The sequence below is a fragment of the Bubalus bubalis genome, chromosome 11 (assembly GCF_019923935.1).
Source record: "Bubalus bubalis isolate 160015118507 breed Murrah chromosome 11, NDDB_SH_1, whole genome shotgun sequence".
In the NCBI taxonomy this organism is placed as follows: domain Eukaryota; kingdom Metazoa; phylum Chordata; class Mammalia; order Artiodactyla; family Bovidae; genus Bubalus; species Bubalus bubalis.
The window spans coordinates 3,294,751-3,320,376 of NC_059167.1; the positions used below are offsets into that span (position 1 = coordinate 3,294,751).

The 25,626-nt window shown below is 48.1% G+C and overlaps 1 protein-coding gene across 1 annotated transcript in view; it reads left to right on the forward strand.

Moving 5' to 3' along the window:
• Positions 1–25,626, forward strand: part of KCNK10 (potassium two pore domain channel subfamily K member 10) — an 85,372-nt gene that overhangs the window by 35,395 nt on the left and 24,351 nt on the right. The window contains exon 3 of the mRNA XM_006061469.4: positions 8,222–8,382. Coding sequence (XP_006061531.2) covers positions 8,222–8,382 — 161 coding nt within the window. The remainder of the gene's footprint in view (positions 1–8,221; positions 8,383–25,626) is intronic.

A 25,626-nucleotide genomic window follows, 5' to 3' on the forward strand; every position in this document is an offset into this window, starting at 1 on the left:
GATTTTTACCTTGTTGCATTCAAGAAAGTTATGTGCAACAAGGAAACCTGGAGTGAGCGAGAATTGTCATCCCTTTTAGAAAGTCTCATAACATAATTTCTGGCACACTAGGTTTGTACTCACAAATCTGCAAGTGTATTAAGATCAACTATTCCAAGCAGTAGAGGCATAAATTATGCCAGGAAGTCTGGGGCCCAGAAGCCTTTCAGACACTCCGGACCGGATCAGATCATGTTTGTTCTCAATCCCATAGCATCCAACAAAGGATGCAGGATGACATGGCACCATTTGATGTAAGGGCAAAAAGTGCCATCCAGCTCAGCAGCCCCTGAGGGCATCGCTGCAGCAGACCAGAGAAGACCAATGTCAGGTTCAACTGTGTGCAGCAGTCTGGATATTAGATGGGGAAAGGGGTCGTGTGTCATTGGGGGATTTATGGTGAAGTAAGTCAGAAGGAGAAAGACAAACACCATATGTCACTTATATGTGGAATCAAATATATGGCAGAAATGAACCTACAAAACAGAAACAGACTCAGGCAGAGAAAGACTTGTGGTTGCCAAGAGGGAGGGGATGGGGAGGGAGTTTGGGGTTGGTAGATACAAGCTATTATATACAGAATGGGTGAGCAACAAGGTCCTGTGTAGCACAGGGAGCTCTATTTAATATCCTCTGGTAAACCATAATGGAAAAGAATATTTAAAAATGTGTGTATGTATGTGTGTATTGGCTGTACAGCAGGAATTAGCAGCTTATAAGTGACTATGGCACAAGCAAAGCAAAGGGAAGTCGCTCAGTCGTGCCCGACTCTTCGCGACCCCATGGACTGGAGCCTCCCAGGCTCCCCCATCCCTGGGATTCTCCAGGCAAGAACACTGGAGTGGGTTGCCATTTCCTTCTCCAATGCATGAAAGTGAAAAGTGAATGTGAAGTCGCTCAGTCGTGCCCGACTCTTCGCGACCACATGGACTGGAGCCTCCCAGGCTCCTCCATCCATGGGATTTTCCAGGCAAGAGTACTGGAGTGGGGTGCCATTTGCTTCTCCAGGGGATCTCCCCAACCCAGGAATGGAACCCAGGTCTCCCACATTATAGGCAGACATTTTTACTGTCTGAGCCACCAGGGGAGACTCAGAAGTAACTATACTTAAATTTAAAAATTAAAATTAAATTAGAAGCATAAAAAAAGAAAGAAATTCAGTAACGTGCATGTGCATGGCCACAGTCCTGAGTTCAGAGACAGACAGGATTCCTGGATTAGGCCAGTAAGCGAGTGGATTCCTGCAGGGGCTTTTGCGTGAGTTTTGAAGGAAATGACTTCTTTTTCTTACTGGAGGTAAATTGGGAAAAAGGTAAGCCAGGACCCTGCTGTCCATTTCCTTCCATTGAGGGGTTTTTCTGCCTAGGGTTCAGCTGATAGTGAAGAAGCCGAGTAACAGAAGAGGAGCCGTAAGTGAGGTCCCGCTTGCCCCCTTTGAGCTGGGGTGAAGCTGCCCATAGAGAGTTAATACGTGTTAAACATCCTGCGCTGGGCTCTATTGTGCTTTGGGTTCTCTCTCACCTAATGAAAAACCCTAACAAATGCACACTCATGGCTCAGAGATCACAGAGGCCCGCTAAGTGTCCTCTGCCCTCAGAGCCCGGGCCGGACCCTGCTGGCCACTGCGGCCGCCGCCGCCTCCTCCTCCTGTGGGCTCCTTGCTCTTGGCTTCAAGGCTTAGATGGAGCTTCCTAGTGGATAAGCCCCTAGGTTTCCACGTGCTGGTGTCCTGGCAACCTGGGATGCTGTTGCCTCCATAGTGGGAGGATGGATACTGTGTCACACCTGGGGCAAAGGACAGGGACCTTCCCAAAGTCTGAGGGAAGATGGAGCTGGAACAGGAAACTGCTACACAAGAAGCAGGAGACAAAAACCAACAAAACTGAGAGCAGCCCGAACCCCAAGTCAGGGTCGCGGCTCCGTGTTCGTGCAGGGATTGAGTCCTTTTCTAGTCAATGGAAAAAATGCTTTTTTTTTTTCCTCTCTCTCACTCTGTCTTAATTGAAAAATAATGTGTTGTGAGTTGAACACCACTTAGCTGGCTAAATTTTGACTGCGGGGTGCAAAGTTTTAGAAAGTCACGCCATGAGAAATTTCTAAAGAAAACAGGAGTACAGTGTTAGAAAGAATAGTAAGGTGAGGAGATGATGATTTCTCATAATTATTTAGTGGCAAATTCATTCATTACAAGTGGTAGCAAGGCTTATAAGAACACTAAGAGCCTGCTAATTTTTCTTCTTTCTGAGACATTTTCCATCATTTAGAACTCAGGCAGTAGGGCAGTTGGAGCCGAGGAGCTCTTTTATTACTTGTGAAACACGCACATATTAGTGTGCTTGCTTGAGTTCACATAATGTGCTGCGTAATTCTGTAAACACTGCCCCACATTACTAAGGCTCTTTGGAAAAGCATCATCTTTGATGGGTCTTTTGGATCTGCTACCAATCCTGTAATCACATGATGTTGCAGGCTTCAGTGCTTTTTACTTCTGTGACAGTGTGATATCACAATGAAAATCCTTGTTCTTGAAGGGCGAGCTTCATCTCTGCTTGTTTTCTTGGCAAGATCCCCCAGGGGATGTGGTGTCAAAGGGCCTGAACCTTTGAAAGGCTTGCCAAATCACTCTCCAGAGACTCTCCTCAGCCACGTGAGGTGATGTGCTATTCAGACACAAAAAATGTGCTCATTATGGAGAATGCATATACAGAGATCTTAGGAATAATAGTCTTTTCCTGAAAAGCAGTGATACTACTCAGTAACAGAGGTCCCTTTTATCTGAAGATATCAAAGCACTTTTTTTTGGACAAGATTTTCTTGTGCTCAGCTATACAGGAAGATCTACAAATGTGTGGCACAAGGGGAACACATTCAAGCATTTCTCCAAACCAGGAGTCACGCCAGGAGAAGACTAGACTGCTGTCCTATTTGAGGTCACCCTGCACCCTGTCCACTTTCTCAGGAACTGATTCTCATTTGCTGACTGTGCGGGTGGGTCTCCAGGGTATATTTTTCCTCAGCTGGAGGAAGCTATCTGCAGATTCTTCCCACAAAACATCATTTGTGGAAGGGCAGACAATGATTTGAGTTCTCACCAACAGCTCTAGAATCCAGTTAGATTTCCTCTTTGAAGCTTTTTTTGTCCTTGCCACTCGGCATTTGGAATCTGATTTCCTTGACCATAGATGGTATCCATGCCCCTTGCAGGGAAAGCACACAGCCCTAACCACTGGACCACCAGGAAATTTCCCACTTGAGGCATTTTTAGATTAGGTCACTTGACTCTACCCGCATCCTAGAGAGCCCCTCCTCAGGTCCCAGATGGTAACCAGTAACCGTGTCCCTCTCCTGGAACTCAGTTAAGAGTTGTCGGACTTCCCTGGTGGTACAGTGGATAACAATCCAGCTGCCAGCGTGACGGCAGCCATGAAGTTAAAAGACGCTTGCTCCTTGGAAGAAAAGTTATGACCAACCCAGAAAGCACATTAAAAAGCAGAGACATTAGTTTGCCAACAAAGGTCCGTCTAGTCAAGGCTATGGTTTTTCCAGTGGTCATGTATGGATGTGAGAGCTGGACTATAAAGAAAGCTGAGTGCTGAAGAACTGATGCTTTTGAACTGTGGTGTTGGAGAAGACTCTTGAGAGTCCCTTGGACTGCAAGGAGATCCAACAAGGCCATCCTAAAGGAAATCAGTCCTGAATATTCATTAGAAGGACTGATGCTGAAGCTGAAACTCCAATATTTTGGCTACCTGATGGGAAGAACTGACTCATTTGAAAAGACCCTGATGCTGGGAAAGATTGAAGGCAGGAGGAGAAGGGGACAACAGAGCCTGAGATGGTTGGATGGCATCACCAACTCAATGGACATGAGTTTGGTTAAAGTCCGGGAGTTGGTGATGGACAGGGAGGCCTGGCGTGCTGTGGTCCATGGGGTCACAAGGAATTGGACGCAGGCTGGTGACTGAACAGCAGCAGTAGGTGCCAGGAACTATGCTCCACGTACATCATCTCACTTAGTTTCACATTAACTCTCATTTGCCTCATTTTACTAACGAGAGGACTGAGACCCAGAGACGTTAGGTGGCTTGTCTAATATCTCAAGGTTAGTAATCCACAGAGCCCCACTTTATCCACCAGGACCAGCTGCATAAGGCACGAAGCCCAGTGTCAAGTGAAAATGAAGTCTCTTGTTAAAAAACAAAAAAATGATTAAGAGCCTCAAAAGGACAACGGCAGAGCATTAAACCAAGAGCGAGGCCCTTTTAAGTGGGGGATGCTGCATGACTGCCACACACCCATGAACTCACAGCCTGGCTTGAGAACGTTTGCTCTAACCCAAACCCCAGAGCTGAACAGCACACGGTTCCGCCAAGATTTGACTTCGGCAGGTAAATAGCAAACAGGAGGGTTCCATCTGTGCTGCTCAGGCCCGCGTCCTGTGTAAACACCAGCTTTGTCTTCAGAAAGGGCTCGGGCTCTTTTCTAGCTGGGGCGTGACTGGTGCTGAGCGCTGCCGTGGGCTTTCTCATTCACAACAGAGTGTTCTTGCTGGGCTGGTCTCCTCCTGCCAAACGTCACCAGAAGCCAGCTGGTGGAGGATCCCCGGAGCCTTCTGCTTTAGGAAGTCCACTTGTAATGCTCTGGGCTCCGTCTGCCTGGCCCGCAGCTTCTCACCCCCCAGCCTTCGCTGCCCCAATGACCTACACCCCAAGTCCCATCATGGGAACCCTGTGCCATCCAGCCGGTCCAGCCTGGGGCACAGGCGTTGTGTTAGCTGTCTCGGTGCTGTGGAAGAACGGTGGAGTTTCTGGGGAGAAAATAGGAAGCAGCTATCTCTTTTCTCCTGGGACTTAGTTTTGCTGGAGACTCAAAGTGATTCCTTCCTGTAGAAAACCCAGGCAAGGTGATAATTGTGGATCCTTACTGAATGCTTCCTCTGGGCCTCCTGTTTCACTGTGGATTTAATCTCCAAAGGGTCCTCAGGCTTCACATGTAGCTCTTGAAGCTGTAAGGTAGGCGCTATTAATAGCCCCCTCATTCAGACAAGGAAAGTGAGCCGGAAGGGTAGATTGCCCAAGACCTGAGAGTTAGCAAGTGGAAGGATCAGAATAGAAGTTTAATTCCCTGAGTTCTCAGGCCTCGTGACACCTTACTTCAAACTTCTATGAAGCCTGTAGGAAGAACGGGCAGGGAAGTCTCGAGGGCCCAGTACAAACAGAGGCAAAAATCCGGGAATGTGTCCTTCCTGTTGCCTCAGAGCAAAATTCCAAAAAGTACCTTATGCAATTTTCTTAAGAGTAACAGGGCTGAGTGTCAAACTGGAGAACAGCCTCTCCATGTAGTTCATCAGAGGCAGGGGACACAGACAGACAGACAGACACACGCACAAGATACAACAGAACTCAAAAATGGCAATTACTTTACATCCAAAGTGAAGTGATGGCCTTAAACAGGCTTATTAGAGGCTTGAAAGTGAAAGTCGCTCAGTCGTGTCTGACTCTTTGCGACCCCATGGACTATATAAGTCCATGGAACTCTCCAGGCCAGAATACTGGAGTGGGTAGCTGTTCCCTTCTCAAGGAGATCTTCCCAACCCAGGAATCGAACTCAGGTCTCCCTCATTGCAGGCGGATTCTTTACCAGCTGAGCCACCAGGGAAGCCAAAGAATACTGAAGTGGGTAGCCTATCCCTTCTCCAGGGGGTCTTCCTGACCCAGGAATCAAACTGGGGTCTCCTGCATTGCAGGCAGATTCTTAACCAACTGAGCTATCAGGGAAGCCCCTCAGTCAGTTCAGTCACTCAGTCATGTCCGACTCTTTGCGACCCCATGGACTGCAGCACGCCAGGCCTCCCTGTCCACCACTAACTCCCGGAGTTTACTCAAATTCATGTCCACTGAGTTGGTGATGCCATCAAACCATCTCATCCTCTGTCATCCCCTTCTCCTCCCGCCTTCAATTTTTCCCAGCATCAGGGTCTTTTCCAATGAGTCAGTTCTTCGCATCAGGTGGCCAAAGTATCCCCTATTCAAGGCTCATTTGAGTATTACTTCTTGAGTGCCTGAGAACTTTGCTCTAATTTTAGTGTCCTAGCCTTCGAAACCCAGAATAAGGGGCCCACTGTAATAAGATCCAGACTACTGCTTACACTTTGCGTTGGAAGCATACAGCCAACTGGTTTCCCCCACATTTTCCTTGAACCCCTCCAGAACCAGGTGTGGCGATGTTAAGTGAGTCTGAGAATAACCAGGTGAAGGTGGTGGTATTGGATTGGCGCCTCCTCTTCCTGCTTCGCTCTCAGGCTCTTTAGATGATGGGAATGTCCCCTGAGCACAGTCCTGACCCAAGCGGCGGAGCAGATCCTCTCTAAAAGCTGGTGGAAAGCATGCAGCACTTGTTAAGGTTAATAAGATGTCAGCTCTGCAGATTCAAGGCCTCAGTGTGTCTCCCTGTGCCTGTAGTGTGCTTCTTTCTGAGATATTCAAACTAAAAGATAATCGGCTTCCTTGACAGTAATCAGGTAATTGGGAGACAGTAAATTTATGGCCAGAGCCATAAATGTTTCCATAAATTACCAGAATATTTCCAGGTGTCACCATAATCCTACAGGAATTGGAGCTGTATAGGCGCCTTTATTCCTTTTTAACAGGGCTGTGTGAATGTAAATCAGATTATTCTAGAGGGAAATGCTGACAGAATGATTTTGTCCAAGTTCCTGAAAACAGCCGAAAAAAGTTCTGAGAGCCCTTTTTTATTTCCCACAATTAAATAAAAATCATGGTGAGTCAAAAAAAAGCAAGATTAGAAGGCTTGCCTGAACAGTCATTTAAAAAATAGAAGCTATATAATTTAGATGATTTGTGATAAGAGGTTTGAATGATTCTGACTTGGAAAACTGAACAGGAAAATAACCGGGTGATTCAGCACCCAGAGGCAGGAAGCAAGAGTGAATCCTCCAGGCCCACAGGAGGCTGTGTGACAGACCAGCTGTCAGCATTATCGTTCCTGTGTCAAATCCCCAGCGTGCTAATAACCATGAGCCCAATAACTCACTTACTGCATGGGTTAGAGATAGGCTCCCCTTCTGCTGCCCTGTGAGAGAATGTTAAGTTAGGTGACTAGCTAGACACTAGTTAGTGTAATCTTGCTGCACTCACTGGCATGACTACGGAGTAATTTAGAGTCTCATCTCGGTAAAATGTGTGTTAATGCTATACGCCTTTTTCTTCCAGCACCACCGTCTTCAGTCCTGTCAGAGAGAGTAAGCCAAATATTCACTAGTTACGTACCTAGCTGCAGAACTCTCGAGAATGCGGATGTGGCTGTTTTTGAAGCACTGTTTGAAACAAGCGAATAGATCTGGCTGTTAGAGGATTGTTTTGTGTTTACACATCCATTCCACCCCCAAACCTTTAGTTCACACCTGCATCCAAGAATCCTTGGATTCTTGGTGCAAGAAGTGGGCGGGTCAGGGTGGGCACTACTCAGGTGGAGTGGAGTTCCCAGGAAAGAGAAAGAGAGACCCAGGCAGAGCTCAGCATCCTGGTCCACGTGAGAAGGAGCACTCGGCCTCTCCTCCTCCACTCCTGACTCTTTTCGGGCTTCTCAGGGAAGGGCTGTATGATCCAGGGGTCCTTTCTGAATTCGTCCTAGACCACCTATCCTCCTTAATGTGGAACACCCATCACCCGAAGAAGGCAAATGCAGGAGACAGCCACAGTCTGACCCATGGAGGGGATGGCCACAGGACGAGGCTGGATAGGAGAAGCTCTTCCCAAATCTAAAAAAGTAGTGGTAAACCCTCCTCAGGTGCCCAGTGTCCCTAAACCAGACACGCTGAAGATGTCTGATGTTTCTAAAATGGGTGGTACCATTTTCTACCAGAAATGCAATTCTAGATGACCACAGATCTCCTAAAATGTCATCTAATGAAATACATGTCATCTTATCAGATCGTGGAAACCTGGACCCTCTTGAAACTGTATACAGGGAGAGGAAGAAGAGACACAATGGAACGATGTTCTCAATTTTGTAGGGCCTTTAGAATGGAGCTTTCCTAAAACTCCTGAGGTTCAGGGTGGGGATGAAGGAGCCCTCTAGGAAGTCAGGTTCTTTGGTTCCGTGCTCTAATTTCTCTGCCTCTTCACCACTCTCCCTCTCTCTTTTTAATATTTCTCACCAGGGTATGGGAATATTGCTCCAAGCACTGAAGGAGGCAAAATCTTTTGTATTTTATATGCCATCTTTGGAATTCCACTCTTTGGTTTCTTATTGGCTGGAATTGGAGACCAACTTGGAACCATCTTTGGGAAAAGCATTGCAAGAGTGGAGAAGGTCTTTCGAGTGAGTACTGCGTCTGTTTAAACCCTAACCTCTGTGATCCAGTTGGCTTTAGCCTGACAGGATCCAGAAGAAATCACCAGGGTCTCATTCTGTCATCCTCACTTTCAGTGGGGTAGTTCAATGTTGTGGTCAGATTTTTTTATTTCGACCCGTGGTATTCACAGGTACGGTTCCTAATTCCTGTCTCTTGTCAGTCTCCCTGGAATCACAACACAAGAGGGTTAAATGTGGATTTTCCAACACATATTTTGGAGGCATGTGGCATACGCAGCTTCTTATTAAAGAAGGAAGATGTGTTTTTTAGTGTACTGGCAATAAAGTGGTGCTCAGGCGCTCAGTTGTGTCTGACTTTTTGTGACCCCATGGACTGTAGCCGGCCAGGCTCCTCTGTCCATGGGATTCTCCAGGCAAGAATACTGGAGTGGGTTGCCATTTCCTCCTCCGGGGGATCTTCCTGAACCAGGGATCAAACCCGTGTCTCCTGGGCCTCTTGCATTTGCAGGTAGATTCTTTACCGCTGCGCCACCTGGGAAGCCTGGCAATAAAGTCGAGAATTATAAACCCATCCATTTTGTTGTTGGAGCTCCTTCTCTCTGTTTTATTTCCAAGCCCAGCGTCTTAGGCTGATCCTGGCTTCTAAGACCTCTTCCAGGCGCCTGCAATTCCCAGACATTGCTTTGTATCTGTCTCCTCATGGCCCCTTCCTCTCTCTCCTCCCACAGCTGAGCGCTCCCTCAGCAGTAGTCCGCTCACATACTAACTCATACTAAGGTGTTGATGATTGCTATTGCCTTAGAGAGTTTTTCTTTTTGAGAATACTCACCTTGAAACAAGGGACAAAAATCTGAGTGCAAGGGATTTGTTTACTAGAGGTGGTACTCCTGGTATCAGTGACAGGCATGTGGAGTGATTGGACTGGGGTTTCCAATGCTCTTTAGCTCATACCTGATCATAAAATTTAACAGAACACTTGTTTTGTTTAGGAGTAAGATCATTTCTGCTCTCTTTCTCATCTCTTTACCTAATTCTCAAATCTATCAAACTTCCTTCAGGGAATTATTTCTTATGATGGCTTTGTTTTTAAAAATGACAATTTGAGCTCTTTATCAGAATCTGGAAATGATGGGCAGGAATAGGTCAGTGATCAGTTCTAAGGCTGCGCTTGTTTTCCCCTCTGAGACAGGAAATCATGACATAAACTTCTCTTTAGAAGAATGTAAGGGAGTGCGCCCCTTGATCAGTTTCATAAGTTCTTATTGAGTTGAGTGGAGGAACGAGGCTCTAGAGCTGGTTTGGAGATGTCTTCTGCAAGCTCGGGGACTTTGGATGAGCTGCCTCAGTTTGCATGTGTGCTTGCTAACTCACTTCAGTGGTGTCTGACTCTTTGCCACCCCATGGACTGCAGTCCGCCAGGCTGCTCTGTCCCTGTGGATTCTCCAGGCAAGAATACTGGAGTGGATTGCCATGCCCTCCTCCAGGGGATCTTCCTGACCCAGGGATCAAACTCATGTCTCCTGCACTGCAGGCGGATTCTTTACCACTGAGCCACCGCGGAAGCCCCTGCCTCAGTTTACTCATCTGCAAAATGGGGTGGAATTCGAATTTACTTTGTAAGATCTTGGTGATGGTGAAATGGAATAATGTATGGAAAAGAGCTCGGCACAGGGCCGGACACAAAGTTCAGCGCTGCTGAGTGTCTGTCTCCCGAAGGGGGCACTTGTTGGCAAGTAGGCCACCCATTAGAATTTCATGAGTGGCTTGGTGACATGGAGGTCTTCCTGGAACTTTCCACAACCTTTGGTCTGAATTGCTGGCTGGCCAGCCAGCCTCATTAGAGTGTGCACCTGGGCTCCGTGGTCACCATGGAAACCATCAGATGCTCTAGTCTCCCTGCACCAGACATGGCAACCTTGTTTCCAAGGGCTGTTTTGAACTTCTCAGAGGTAGCCTGTTAGCCATGGCCTCATGGTTTCTGAGTTAGAGAAAAATGAATCTGGTGGCTTTAACACTCAGAAGAACAGAATTCAAGTGGAGAAATGTCTGATCTGGTGTTTTTATTTTTATATCGCTTCTTTAGATCTGAGTTTATTTGTGGAAAGGAAAGATCAGACTACAAGCTTTCGAAATTCCCCCTTAGCAAAAATAAAATTTGGAAACTGTATTCTAAATGAAGGAAGAGGTTGCAATCATTTTGACGGCATCTGCTCCTGAATTTGGGGACTTAGTTCCCCTAATGAATTGCTTACTGCAAGTAGAGAGGATGGTTTTCCTTCCCCTTAAAGCTGCATCTCAAATGGATCATTACCAGGACTCTGGGACAGGGCCTTCAGAATTTCACATTTCATTTTATGCTGATGGCCTGCTCACTTCCTTGCGGTGCCATCAAAGATCGGGAGTCTTTCCGGAAGGAGCCAGCGGTATATTACTGAATTGGCAGCACACGACGTGTGCCTTTGCAGAACATTGGAAGGTGCTGTGGATGAGTGTCTGAGTTCCAGGAGGACTACGAGCAGACTTCCTCAATCTACAAACAAGTGATTCTGCCTCAGTTCGCTTGCTGTGTGCAGTTTTGGTAGAAAGTCTCAAAGCTCTTGGCTATTCATTTGAACTACATCTAAAAGGCCATTTACTCTCGAAAGGTGGGAGTGCTGGTTGCTCAGTCGTGTCTGACTCTTTGCGACCCCATGGATTGCAGCCCGCCAGGCTCCTCGGTCCGTGGGATTTCCCAGGCAGTACTACTGGAGTGGGTAGCCATTGTTTCTCCAGGGGATCTTCCCTACCCAGGGATTGAACCTGGGTCTCCTGCCACTGCACGTGAATTCTTTGCCATCTGAGCCACCAGGGAAGCCTTATTTTGAGAACTAGAAATTGTATAAAGCAACAAAGCTTAGGGGTGTGAATTTGTGGTTCCCACGAGGGTGATTTTCACTTCTCAGTAATGCGGTCTTCTCCTTCCCCTGGTATGTGGGAACAGATGATTTTCAGTGGAGTCAAGGTAAGATACACAATCTAGGTGCTGAGATTCTGAGGTGACATGGTTGGATTCTTCTATCCCATTCCAGGTCTGAGCCTCCTTTTAAAGAACTGTTGAGAGTTATTGTATTAATATTATGTAGAAATGCCAAAAGTATTCTTAAATATCTGACTGTTGGGGGTTTTATGGGGTGAATAAATGAAAACTCTTTTTTTTCCCCCTCTGGAGTTATGAACTAATTGAGAAATAGATACAGAAGTCAGATGGAGATTACAAGGCCAGCTTTCGTGCTAATAAGCTCATCAGAGAATGTAGTTTTAGCTTTGATGCCAGAAGGACTTACTAACCATTTTCACCCTGATTTAGGAGGATTTCCATGCTCTGTTAGTTTTATATTGCTGTATAACTGATTAGGGCAAATGTAGATACTTAAGGCCAGAGAAGGCAATGACACCCCACTCTAGTACTCTTGCCTGGAAAATCCCATGGATGGAGGAGCCTGGAAGGCTGCAGTCCATGGGGTCACTGAGGGTCGGACACGACTGAGCGACTTCACTTTCACTTTTCACTTTCATGCATTGGAGAAGGAAATGGCAACCCACTCCAGTGTTCTGGCCTGGAGAATCCCAGGGACGGGGGAGCCTGGTGGGCTGTTGTCTATGGGGTTGCACAGAGTCGGACATGACTGAAGCGATTTAGCAGCAGCAGCAGCAGACACTTAAGGCAGCACTGGTTTATTACATCATTGTTGTGTAGGTAAGACATCAGGGAGGGCTTGGCAAAGGTTCGTGACCAGGATATCAAAGGCTAAAAAGTCAGAGTGTCGACCAGGCTGAGTTCTGGATCTGGGGAAGAGTTTGCTTACACACTCATTCAAATCTTGGCAAAGAATAAGTTCCCTGTGGTTGTAGGACTGAGACTCCGGTTTCCTTGCTGGTCATAGGGTGGGGGCCATTCTCACCTCCAAGGTGGCATACATTCCTTGGCACAGGGCCCCTCATCTTCGAAGACAGCATGGGATCCCTCTTCTATCTCAATGACTTCCCCTCTGCACTCTCCTGTCAGCTGGAGAAAGCACTGTGGATTAAGAGCTCATGTGATTAGATGTTTGTGTGTGTTAGTTGCTCAGTTATGTCCTCCTCTTTGTAACCCCATGCACCTGCCAGGCTTGCCAGGCTTCTCTGTCCATGGAATTCTTCAGGCAAGAATACTGGAGTGGGTCACCATTCCCTTTCCCAGGGACTCTTTTCAACCCAGGGATCAAACCCCGGTCCTTGTGCACTGCAGGCAGATTCTTTACCATCTGAGCCACCAGAGAAGCCCACAGTTAGATGAGAGATGAGATATCTCACCTTATCTCTTAAGATCAACTGTGCCGTGTAAGGTAAGAGTCATGGGAGTGATCGCTCACCGTGGTCCGGGTTCTGGGGGTCAGGGTGCTGTATCTTTGGCCATTTTAGAGACCCTGCCCCCCCACACCATCTTGGTCTTTGGTAGCAGAGGCCTCCTTGGTGAGGGCAGGGTCTGCTCTCCTTGCTACACCAGAGAGAGCGAAACAGAGTGCAGTTCCCTTAAAGAAAGTCTTCACACAAAAGAAACCTTTGAAGAAGGTTTCAAACAAGAGAGAAAAGGGGCCGAGCCAAGCCAAGGGAGCTCAGTCCCTTCTGCTGAGTCCGCCGGGCAAGGGAACTCGGTCCCCACTGCCGAGCCCGCCAAGCTTGCCGGTGAGGGGACCCCGTGCCCTCTGCCGAGCCCGCCCGGTGAGGGGACCCGGTGCCTCTTGACAAGCCCGCCTGGTGAGGGGACTCGGTCCCTTCTGCCAAGCCAGCAGGGCGAGGGGACCCGGTTCCCCATGCCGAGTCCACTGGGTGAGCTCCTGCCCAGCTGTGCTTGGCGTGAGGAGGCGCAGGAGTGTTACTCTGGCTGGCGTTCTTCTATGAGGAACGTGAGGCCAGGAAAATGGGCCTTGCCCCTCTGCTGATTTATAGAGGGTTAAGAATTTGACACATCTTACATAGGGAGAATCCTGGAGCGAGGTTGCTTCAGGTGTCAGGCCTCCTTTTCCCAGCAACATGCTAAGGATTCTGGTGCGAGTTTCAGAGTGTGGATTTTTTTACCCACATGGAATTCTCTGACACCAGCTCGGTGTCTTACAATTCAACTCAAGTCTGGCACTGTCTGCCTGGAATTGGCATCAGGTCCCACAGGCTAGGGGCTCAGTCCCACAGGCCTGCTCTCTGCGTTCGATGGAGCAAGTCCAGCTTGTTTCTGCTCTTCTGATGAGTGGAGGTTCATGAATCAGAGGTTCCCCCCGACCCCTTCCTTCCTTGGGTTCAGTTAGTTTGTTACAGTGGCTTAGAGAACTCAGGAGGCCGCTTACTGACTGGACTACTGCTTTATCACCAGGAGCATTTCAGGGTGTGGATCAAAAGTGAGACACAGAGCTACACGGTGCAAGGTCCAAAACCAGTGTGCTTCCCCAGGGGCTCTGGGGCCTGGCCTGCTGGCACGTGGAGTGTTCTGGTTTACCAACCTGGAAGCCTTCTGTGTCTCCTCCATTTTGAATTTTTATGGCGGTTTCATCCCATGGGTGTGACTCATTGAGTCGTTGGCCATTGGCGATTGATTCAATTTCCAGCCCCTCTCCCAGCCCCACTGGAAACTAGGGGTTGGGGGTGCAGTGAGGGTGTGGCTGAAAGTTCGGCCCTCTGTTCCTGGTTTTTTTCTGGTTTCCCCGGTAACCAACTCCCATCCTTAGATGACCCCAAAGCCACTTCTATAACGTAACAAAAGAAGCTTTATGGGTCTCAGGAAATTCCAGGGGTATTAGGAGCCCTGTGCCAGGAAAGTGAAAGTGAGGTCGTTCAGTCGTGTCCGACTCTTTGCGACCCCATAGACTGTGGCCTACTGGGCTCCTCCATCCGTCCATGGGATTTTCCAGGCAAGAGTACTGGAGCGGGTTGCCATTTCCTTCTCCAGGGGGATCTTCCTGACCCAGGGATCGAACCTGGGCCTCCCGAATTGTAGGCAGATGCTTTTACCATCTGAGCCACCAGGGAAGTCCATAAGACCATGACCAAACACATCTTTCTTATTCTGAGTCACAGTGTTACACACGTATACCCAGGCTTGCTCTCTTCCTGCTCTAGTTTCCTTGGCACATCAGCTTTTCATCCACAGACTTATTACCACGTGGTTTGCAAGATGGCTGCCTCAGGACCAGATAGCATGTTTTTACTCAATCACATTAAAAAATTTATTTTTTGAGGTATAGTTGATATTGTTGTTGTCGTTTAGTCGCTAAGTTGTGTCTGACTCTTTGCGACCCCATGGACTGTAGCCTGCCAGGCTCCTCTGTCCAGGGGGTTTTCCAGGCAAGAATACTGGAGTGGGTTGTCATTTCCCTCTCCAGGGGACCTTCCTGACCCAGGGATCGAACCCATGTCTCCTGCATAACAGGCAGATTTTTTACCACTGAGCCATCTGGGAAGCCCCTTGACTCTGTCAGAGGAGGTTAGTTTACATACGATGGTCACAAACACCAGCAGCTTACTCTTAGCCCCTCCAAGGCTGCTGCTGCCTGGGCATTTCTCCAGACATGAGGGTTTTTTTAGGGGAACAGACATGACATTGCTCTTCAGAGCTTTGGCCTCCAGTCACAACCCACTGGCTCTAACAAGTCACCCTGCCCCACCCACGTGGAAGACGGCCTGGAATGCACTGTTTGATCGCCAGGAAGGCGAGGGGGTGTGTAAATTGATGAGCCATGCCATGTGCAGATTCCCTCGGACTACCTGTTGGCTCCGTAGGATGACAGGCATCCCTGGGATTTACATGCAGGTGGCCTTGCTCTTTGGGGACCACATCTCTAGTGATGCTCGTATTGCATCCAACAAAGATGGAGCCCATGATTTGTTAAGTGACTTGCCTAAAACCACAAAGAGTGGAGTGAATGAGCCTGGGCTTGGGACAATTTGTAAATATTTATATAACATAAGGAAAGCATGGCAGCTCAGTGGTAAAGAATCTGCCTGCCAATGCAGGAGACATGGGTTCCATCTCTGGGTTGGAAAGATCCCCTGGAGAAGGAAATGGCAACCCACTCTAGTTTTCTTGCCTGGAGAATCCCACGGACAGAGGAGCCTGGTGGGCTACAGTCCATGGATTTGCAAGAGTCGGCCACGACTTAGCAACTAAACAACAACATATAGAGCAAAAGTAATTCTTCCCAGGTGTCCAGCAGGAAATCTGAGCAGTCAGCAAGGAAGGATAATTGCTTGGGATTGAGCAGGGCTGACCTTGGTTCCAAAGGAGCTTTTGGAAGTGGGCGGCCTCTCCCTTCCCAGCTGTGGGCGGGCTCTTGCTGGGCTGGGCTGACTGTCGCTTGATTGGACGCTGTAGGAAACTTGGTCAGATTTTGGACTGTATCTCATTTTCCTGCTTTGAGTTGGACTTAGGCCTCTGGTAAAGAGCAGCAGCCTCTTTTCATCTGGTGGGTCCACAGGCTTTCCGATAGTACCTCTAAAACCAAGGGACACTTTTCTTCTTTGGCCTTTCCCTCCCAAGAAAACAGCAGAAATGTTTATTTGCCTTTGGAACCAAAGGAGCTTGGCTGTAGCTGACAAATAACATGTTACCCTAGGCTTATCAATGCGGTGATAACTTGGGGACTTTAGAACCTGCCAAATGCTTAAGACAGGGTGATGACAGTCTCGGTCTGGTAATGATGTTCAATTCGTGGGGGAATTAGTCACTTTGGGTTGGAGAAAGGGGCTGGTGGTGAAAGCCAGGGGCTCCAGGGACCTCTGCCGTGTGCCTGGCATGAATCAAGGAAGGGTTTTGAAGAGCACCTTTGGCAGGGGGGCTTCTGTTTCTCACAGGCTGTCTTTGAGCTAGTCCCCACAGCAGTGGGGTGAGCAAAATAATTATTATTTCAAGAAGATAAAAGCTCTTGTTTGGGGAACTGTATGTTATTCTCAGCTCTGTGGCTTCAACTGTGATTTCCAGCTCTTAGCATTACTGGTGAGGGTCACTGGGGTACTAGTCATGCACACCAGCATCTTGCCTGGGGATATAGTCAGGGGAGCGGGGGAGGGCCAGATGGTGGGCTGAGAGTGCCTGACGGTGTGTGGGTGTTTGTGTGTGTGAACGTGTGTGTGCCTGTGACAGGCCTGTACTAGTGCATGCCGTGTACGTAGCACAGTCCTGAGGAACAACCCAGTGGGACTAATGTTACACGGATGCCATGCTGTGCTGTGCTTAGTCGCTCAGTCGTGTCCGACTCTGCGACCCCATGGACTGCAGCCCACCAGGCTCCTCTGTCCATGGGATTCTCCAGGCTAGAGTACTGGAGCGGGTTGCTATTCCCTCCTCCAGGGGATCTTCCCAACTTAGGGATCGAACCCAGGTCTCCCACATTGCAGGCAGATTCTTTACCATCTGAGCCACCTGTTCCGTGGATTTTGATCAGAGAGAAGACCCTGGTTTTAATGTGAGCAGTTTGCTTTCTTACTTTTCCTAAGGGGCTGGAAGGGGATGGGAGGTAAATGTTTCTGAGATTTGTTTATTTACGGCTGCCCTAGGTCTCCGTTGCTGCCTTTCTCTAGCTGTGGCGGGCGGGGCTGCTCTCAGCTGCGGTGCCTGGGCTTCTCATTGCGGTGGCTTCTCCTGCTGCAGAGCAGGGGCTCCAGAGCGTGTGTGGCTCACGGGCTTAGCTGCTCTGCGGCATGTGGGATCCTTCTGGGCTTGGGATCAAGCCAGGGTCTCCTGCATTGACAGGTAGACTCTTCACCACGGAGCCACCGGGGGAAACGCTGGTAACTGATTTTAAATGCAGAGAAGGCATATATTTTTAAAGCTTTCTTGATTAGGTTCAGAACAGCTGAAATCATTTAAGAATATTGTCCGTAATGTTCACTTGGCAGAAACTATATAAGTGACATCCACCGAACAGACTACACAGCATCTCTTAACGACAGCCGTGGCACAGTCTGTCCAAAGAAAGAGTGAAAGTCGCTCAGTTGGGTCCGACTCTTTGCAACCCCATGGACTGTACAGTCTATGGACTTCTCCAGGTCAGAATGCTGAAGGGGGTAGCCGTTCCCTTCTCCAGGGGATCTTCCCAATCCAGGGACTGAACCCAGGTCTCCTGCATTGCAGGTGGATACTCTACCGGCTGAGCTACCAGGGAAGCCCTTGTCCATGATGGTCGGATGGTCCTTCTTTCCTCCCTTCCTCTGATGCAGTCTTGCCTGGCCTCGGCTCTGTGGACGTTTTGGGCTGGAGATTGTCTTGAGACCTGTCCTGTGCATTGTGGGATGTTTAGCAGCTCCCCTGGCCTCACTAGATGCCATTATCATCAGTATCTCCCGTATGAGAGCCAATAACGTATCCAGACATTATTACACGTCTCCTCGAGGGCAAAACTGTCCCAGCTAAGAAACTTGACTCTGCTGGGATTTAAGGGATCAATTGTGCCACAGGTCCCAAGGGGCGCGTCCGGCCCCCTGGATGAATCTTCCTCACAAGCTCTTCACGGCCAGTGCTGTTCCTGCTCAGAGTTCTCTTCTCTCAGATGGGGCCTTAGAGAGGGCTTTAGAAACTTATACTCTGGAAATGAGATTGTTGTCTGTGTGCTGATCATGTCTGACTCTTTGAGACCCCAAGTTCTCCAGGCAAGAATACTGAAGTGGGTTGCCATGCCCTCCTCCAGGGAATCTTCTCGACCCAGGGATTGAACCCAGGTCTCCTGCTTGGCAGGTGGATTCTTTACCACTGGCACCACCTGGGAAGCCCAGGAATAAGATCATTCTAGCTATTAAGGGAACATGCCTGGAGTCTTGATTCTGATGATATACCCAAAGATAGTTGGTTCCACTATTCTTCAGCAGGCAAACCATCTCAGCACTATCTCTAGCTAGCCCATTGGGGATTAATCTAATGTATGATTTTTCCTCTTTCTTGTCAATCTTTTATAACTGGCCAATGTCCCTTAGGTGTCTCCTGTTGCCATCTGAGATGAATATTTTAATGGCCCTTAAAATGCATCTTCACAGTTTCCTAAAACAGCAAGACTATCAAATTGCCTAAAATATAACTACTTAAAATACTGCCTGGATAATGTTTACCTTTTAAACATTTTTAAGGTAGCTTTAACAGAGTCTCTTTTTGTCTTTCTGGCAAACTTTGATCACAGGAAGCTTCTGGGAATCTGACTGCTACTTTGGGACGGGCATTCATTTACAAACTTCTGTATGCAGGGATCTTTGTAGGGAGACTTGTCATTTGTCCAGTGGGATTTGGTTGAGGTAGGCTGAGTATTGTGGGACTCAGTATGGAAGTCTGGAAATAAGATGCGCATGTGTTTTGAGGATTTACTGTATGCTGGACACTGGGTTGTGGGCTTTACCTAGAGTATGCTCTCAAGGTCTCAAAGTAAGCTCTATGGTTTCTCCAGTAGTCATGTATGGATGTGAGAGTTGGACCATAAGGAAAGCTGAGCACTGAAGAATTGATGCTTTTGAACTGTGGTGTTGGAGAAGACTCTTGAGAGTCCCTTGGACTCCAAGGATATCAAACTAGTCAATCCTAAAGGAAATCAGTCCTGAATATTCATTGGAAGGATAGACGCTGAAGCTCCAATACTTTGGCCACCTGATGCAAAGAACTGACTCGCTGGAAAAGACCCTGATGCTGGGAAAGGTTGAAGGCAGGAGGAGAAGGAGACAACAGAGGATGAGATGGTTGAGTGGCATCACTGACGTGATGGACATGAGTTTGAGCAGGCTCCAGGAGTTGGTGATGGACAGGGAATTCTGGCATGCTGCAGTCCATGGGGTGGCAAAGAGTCAGACATGAGTGAGTGACTGAACTGAACTGAAGCTTTCAAGGGATAATTCTTACCTTCTTAATTGTGAGATTGGAAAGCTTTAACTGGTTCTGTGAGCTCTCCAAGATCACTCAGTCCATAAGTGACAGCAGAGATTCCAAACCAAATCTCCCATCCCAATGAGCACACGTAGACTTCGTTTTCCCACCATCCTTCCTTCCCTCTTTCTCTTGTAAGGCAGGATAGTGTCTGATGGTTCAGAAGAGTCTTTCATGAAAGCTTTAGTAAGACCTGGGGACAGACAAAGATGGCTAGTTGAGAAAAAACCTAATATTGGCCCTGTCTTTATCTGCAATCAAAGGGCTTTGGTTTTCCAGCTTTATCTCATCTGTGGACACTTTGAATTGGCCTGTTGCCTCAGATTCTTCTCTCTGCACTGGCTCTAGCTCCTGAATCTGGCTCTTTGTTGTCAGACATCTCTTGCTTGGTGTTCTCTTCTGCAGATTAATCTAGGGCTGAAGCCCCCTTGCTCGTGTCTGCTGTGTGATTAATGTGAAGGTGAACTTGTAGAAGAGGGCCTTGTACTGTCCTGGCGGCTGACTGGTCTGGGCCCACCTCTGCAAGCGGAGTTGCCAGGCAGACTGCATTCTCCACTCTTCCATTCATTTCTGTCCTGTGTGCAACCCACTCGATGTTGACAGTAAGAGGAACACACAGCTCTAAGCCCAGCTTCTTGGCAGATGGTCTTGTCTTCCTAAGGCAACTCTCCTTTTTCTGGATTCATCAGATTGCCTCAGTGGTTTTGAGAAGCTGGGCTTTGAGGGCATTAATGTCAAGATTTTAATTCCCACGGGGGATTTAACTCAGTCTTAAACTCATGGAAGGGCTTTCCTGATGGCTCAGTGGTAAAGAATCTGCCTGCAAATGCAGGAGACGCAGGAGACATGGATTCGATCCCTGGTTTGGGAAAGCTCCCTGGAGAGGGAAATGGCAGCCCACTCGAGTATTCTTGCCTGGAGAATCCCATGGACAGAGGAGCCTGGTGGGCTACAGTCCATGAGGTCGCTAAAGAGTCAGACATGACTTAGTGACTAAATAACAAGGACAAACTCCAGGAAAGTGGTGGGAGAAGCTCTTCCTAAACCACCCTCCAGTCGAGGAAAGTCTCTGGAATGTTTGTATGGATATTCCTTACCCGCTGGGTCACGCCCATGAAAGAGATGGTTGCTTCCTAGAATCCCAGGGATTTGGGGAAGAAAACATTTTATTTGTTTATTTTCTTGACCAAGTCATGCAGCACGTGGGATCCTCGTTCCCTGACCAGGCATCGAACCTGGGCCCCCCCGCATTGGACCCATGGAGTCTTAACCTCTGGGCCACCAGGAAAGTCCCACAAAAACATTTTATATCTTTGCATTTTGAAAGTACTGACAGTCCAGTAGTGCCTTAGTGTGTATGGTAACTGGTTTTTAAAACTTCCAGGCACTTCTGAGTTATGAATTTAATCCAAGAATTTTATTAATACTCATAGTTTATTAGTATCATAAAACCAGCCTAATAGGTGGATGATTGCCCATGTTCACCCTTCATCACCAATTTTCACAGGGTGCTTTGGGTCTTTGGAGGACACTCATATAATAGAATAATAATCCTTTACCCTTTTATAGAATTCTCCTCTTTTTTAATATTACATTTATCAATATTAAAAAACACACCTTTTTTTCTTTTACACTTAGCCTCATGCTAGTTCTGGGAACCAAGCAAGTAATAAAGCACTCTAGAGTAGCTTCTGACAAGTTGTTTTTCAGTCACCAAGTCACGTCTGACTCTTTGCAACCCCGTGGACTGCAGCACGCCAGGCTTCTCTGTCCCTCACTACCTCCCGGAGTTTGCCCAAGTTCATGTCCATTGAATCGGTGATGCCATCCAACCATCTCATCCTCTGTTTCCCTCTTCTCCTTCTGCCTTCAATCTTTCACAGCATCAGGGTCTCTGACAAATTAGGCTTCTAAAAATTGAGGGATGCCATGGGTGACCTGAGTCTGCGCAGTGCAGAGCGGGGTGTGTGGTCTGTGACTGGTATGTCAGTGGTCGTTGATAAATTCTAAGCCACTTTTGAACTTCTTGTTTTAGGAGAGGGAGAGTGTTTAGGATACGTCATTACTGAGAGGTGTGCCGGTGCTCTGAACCTTAACCCCAGACAGGCTGCTCCCTTGGGGGTGACAGCATGGGAGCCATGGTGTGGTCGCCCTGCTAAGCAGGCTCTGGTGGCTTTGAGTAAGAAAGGGCTGCCTGAATTGATGGAGCCCAGGAAATGTACATTCTTGTTAGAGGAAGTACACTTTATTTTGGGGGAGAAAATACTTTGAATTTTATTGATATTTTCTGAGAAGAGCTGTGTTTATGCATCGTAGCATTTTGACTTAATGATTTTGCGCTGTATTTTGAAAGTTTACTGCTGAGTTTAGTCTCTTGTTAAGACAGAGCTGTGGTTCTCACCCTGTGGATGCGGTTCCCTGAATCTTTCCTTGCATCAAGCATTGTTGGTAGACAGAATACTGCTGTGCTCAGTTGCTCAGTCGTGTCCAACTCTTTGAGAATCCATGGGCTGTAGTGCACCAGGCTCCTCTGTCCATGGAGACTCTCCAGGCAAGAATGCTGGAGTGGGTTGCCATGCCCTTCTCCAGGGGATCTTTCCAACCCAGGGATTGAAACCAGGTCTCCGGCATTGCAGGCGGATTCTTTACCAGCTGAGCCACCAGGGAAGCCCAAGAATACTGGTGTGGGTAGCCTATCCCTTCTCCAGGGGATCTTCCCGACCCAAGGACTGAGCCCTGGTCTCCTGCTTAGCAGGCAGATTCTTTACCATCACCAGGAAATCGGGTAATCATCAGTAATCCACTCAAGTTCATTTAAAAATATGATTCCTGGATTCATAGTTCCTTTTTTTCTTTATATGTTTTCATAATCAGTGGCACCTCAGTTCAGTTCAGTTCAGTCACTCATTCTTGTCCGACTCTTTGTGACCCCATGAATCACAGCACGCCAGGCCTCCCTGTCCATCACCAACTCCTGGAGTTCACCCAAACTCATGTCCATCGAGTTGGTGATGCCATCCAGCCATCTCATCAATGGCACCTAATGTCCTATTCATGTGTGGGAATTGAGGATTTTTTCTTTTAATGTTTACAAGGGATTTCCATCATAAGAAAAGCTGACTATAAAAGTAGAGAGCAAGCCTGTCTTTTCAGATCAGCATATTTCCGTAGAATTAACAGTTTTGTCCTGGCCATAGTCACTGTTTCAGAGAAGGTCTTTTTTCATTTAAGGTGACCCCAAGAGTATGTTGGATTCTTTAGAGCCTCCTTTAACTTTTTCTTTATGCCTGTTTTGTTCTAGTGTGGTAAAAATATACATAACATAAAATTTGCCATTTTAATCATTTTTTAAAATTAATTAAAAAAAATTTATTGGCCACACCACATGACATTAGGGGGATCTTAGTTCCCCGACCAGGGATTGAACCCGTGCCCCGTGCTGGGGAAGCTCACAGTCTTAACTGCTGGGCTGCAGTGGAAGTCCCCCATTTCAACCATTTTTAATGGACACTGCAGTGGCATTAAGTGCGCCGGCTCTGTTGTGCCATCGTCGTCACCATCTGCCTCCACTGTAACTGAAACTCTGCCCACTGAACAGTAGCTCCTCCTTCTCCCCAGCCCCCAGCAGTCTCTACTGCACTTTCTTTCTCTATGAATTTGGCTGCTCTAGAAACTCCCAAGGGACTCGCACAGTACTTGTCCTTTCCTGACCGGTTTATTTCCCTTAACACGATGTCCGTAAGGATTCGCGCATGTTGCGGCAGGTGTCAGCCTTACCTTCCTTTTTAGGCGGAATGTGTTCCCCGGTAGATATGGACCACGTTCTGCTTATCCAGTCATCCGTCTGTTGGTGGGCTCTTGGGTTGCTTGGCCTTTCAACAATTGGGAATAATGCCACTTTGGCCGTGGATGTGCAAGTGTCTGTTCGAGGCCCTGTTTTTAATTCCTTTGGGGGTACAGCCAGGGATGGGATGGCGGACCATGTGGGGATTCTGTTTTATTTTGCGAGGAGCTGCACTCTGTCCCCTTCCCACCAGCTGCTGCACATCTTCACCAGCCCTTGCTCTTTCCTTTTTCTTTAACTTTTATAGGCCACAGAGACTGACGTGCTGGCTGTCCCCTTCAGTCGTGGGGGACAGAGTGGACAGGCTGGGCCCTGCCCACCTCCTTTCCACCTGCCCCCCAGCCTCCCCTCCGGCAAAGTCTCCATCCCCGGGCATGTCCCCACCCTGCTCCCCTGGCCCTGGCTGCCTGCCTGGACCTCTGTGGGCCACTGACGCCTGGTTTCCGCCTGGCCCTGCTGCTCTGAAAGCCTTGCCTTCGCCTCATAGGGATTCAGTCACCAGCTGCCCACTGTGCCCGCTCCTTCATACCTCTCCCCAGGTCAGCTGCCTAATCAGTAATCAAATAAGGCCTCCTGTGTTCTCCGCATGGTGGGGGTATATGACAGTAAAGACGAACAGTCCCTTCTCCCAAGGAGGAAACAGACGTGATGAAGACCAGTGTCCATCATGAGGCCAGGGCCGGGCAGATGGCCTCAGAAGTCATTCAGCCTCAGGGCATAAGCCTTGAGCTGTCACTTACCAGCCATGTGACTCCGGGCAGTGCCTCAGGTTTCTTGTTTGAAAAATGGAGATTAAAAACAGGAGCTACTGCTTTGGGCACTTAGTTGATGCATGAGAGCAATGCCTGGCATCCGCATAGCACCTAGTAGATGTTACTTACTGTTTAGCTTCGGGAGCTCAGGGTGGGGCCTTGTGAATTCCAACTTGTGTATTTGACATCACATGTCTTCAGTGATGCACCTGTCTTATGTAGCTAATGGATTATTCTCTTTAATTAAAACATAAAGGCTTTGAAGCTAAGGGATACTCTGCCTTTCTTTTACTTTTCTTCTTTTTCTGCGAGATCCTTGCTTCCTAACCAGGGATTGAACCCAGGTGCCCTGCAGTGGAAGTGCAAAGTTCTAACTGCTGGACTGCCAGAGAGTTCTCCTCTGCCTTCCTTTCTCTGTCTGCCTCTGGCACCTGCTGAGTACTAAGTGCTTTGCCTGCATAGTCACTCAGTCGTGTCCAGCTCTTTGTGAGCCCATGGACTGTGGCCCGCCAGACTCCTCTGTCCATGGGATTCTCCAGACAAGAAGGTAGCTATTTCTTTCTCCAGGGCATCTTCCTGACCCGGGGATTGAGCCCAGGTCTCCTGCATTGCAGGTGGATTCAGAGCGGGTTGCCATTTCTTTCTCCAGGGTATCTTTCCAAACCCAGGGATCAAACCTTCGTCTCTTGCATCTTCTGCATTGGCAGGCAGATTCTTTACCACTGAGCCACCTGGGAAGTGCTTCCAAGGCATTCAGTAAGTACATATTGATGGTGAATTGGAAAGAGAAACAAACAGATTCCTTTCCACACACCCAACATGTGCAGGCTCTGCAGTGGCCCCAGGGAACCTGACTGAAGAAGGGACTCTTACTAAGGCAGCCTTTGGCACTACCCTTTGAGAGGATGGACGTGGAGGTGGGTGGGGCTGGGGAAATGAAGCGGACGAGCAGTAACATACAAAGGGACTCTGATGGACAGGAGGAGTTGGGCCTGGGACGGAGCTCCAGCATCAGTTATTACCTTTGGAGGAAAAGATGCACTGGGCATGAATCAGCAAAGGGAGAATCCGGAAGGTCTGAGTGAGCTCCTGCCGTTTGTCTGAGCGAGGGGAGAGGCTGTGCCGTTCATTAGTCACAGCTGCTTAGGCAGATGTGTCCGTGGTGTTCCACTACGGAACACAGAGACACGCGGGTGAAAAGAAAGTGAAAGGAGGAAAATGAATCTATGTTAGCTACACGTTGGCTGCCTCTTCACTTGCATGTGCTCTTACTAGACCTAGACACACAGGGCTGTACATATTTTTATAAAGCAGCAAGGAGTTCCAAGACTTTCCTCCCCAAAGATACCTGGCTCCTCAAATGTCAGCTGGGGACCCCTGTGGAAGATGGATTTTGCTGTGCTGCTGTTCATAGACTGCGTTCTTGCCACCAGGGCTCCCCTTAGACTGAGCAATGTCCCTTGGGTTAGTTTTTTTCCAGTCCTTGGCAGAAGTGATTTTACTGTAAACAACATCAACACCATTTCTACCTGCGCCTGGGGAATAGTTGAAGGGCTTGTGTTAGATTGTTATTATTCATATTTGGCTGTCTCCACATCCACATTCCGCACCCACCTCGCTTCTGTCTCACGGTTAAATACAGATGAACGTGATCGGCATCTCGTATCAGTTACCGGGATCTTCCCTTGCAATTCGATCAACGCTTTACACTTTAGTTTGAACACGTAGAAACAGGAATCTAGAGCTTG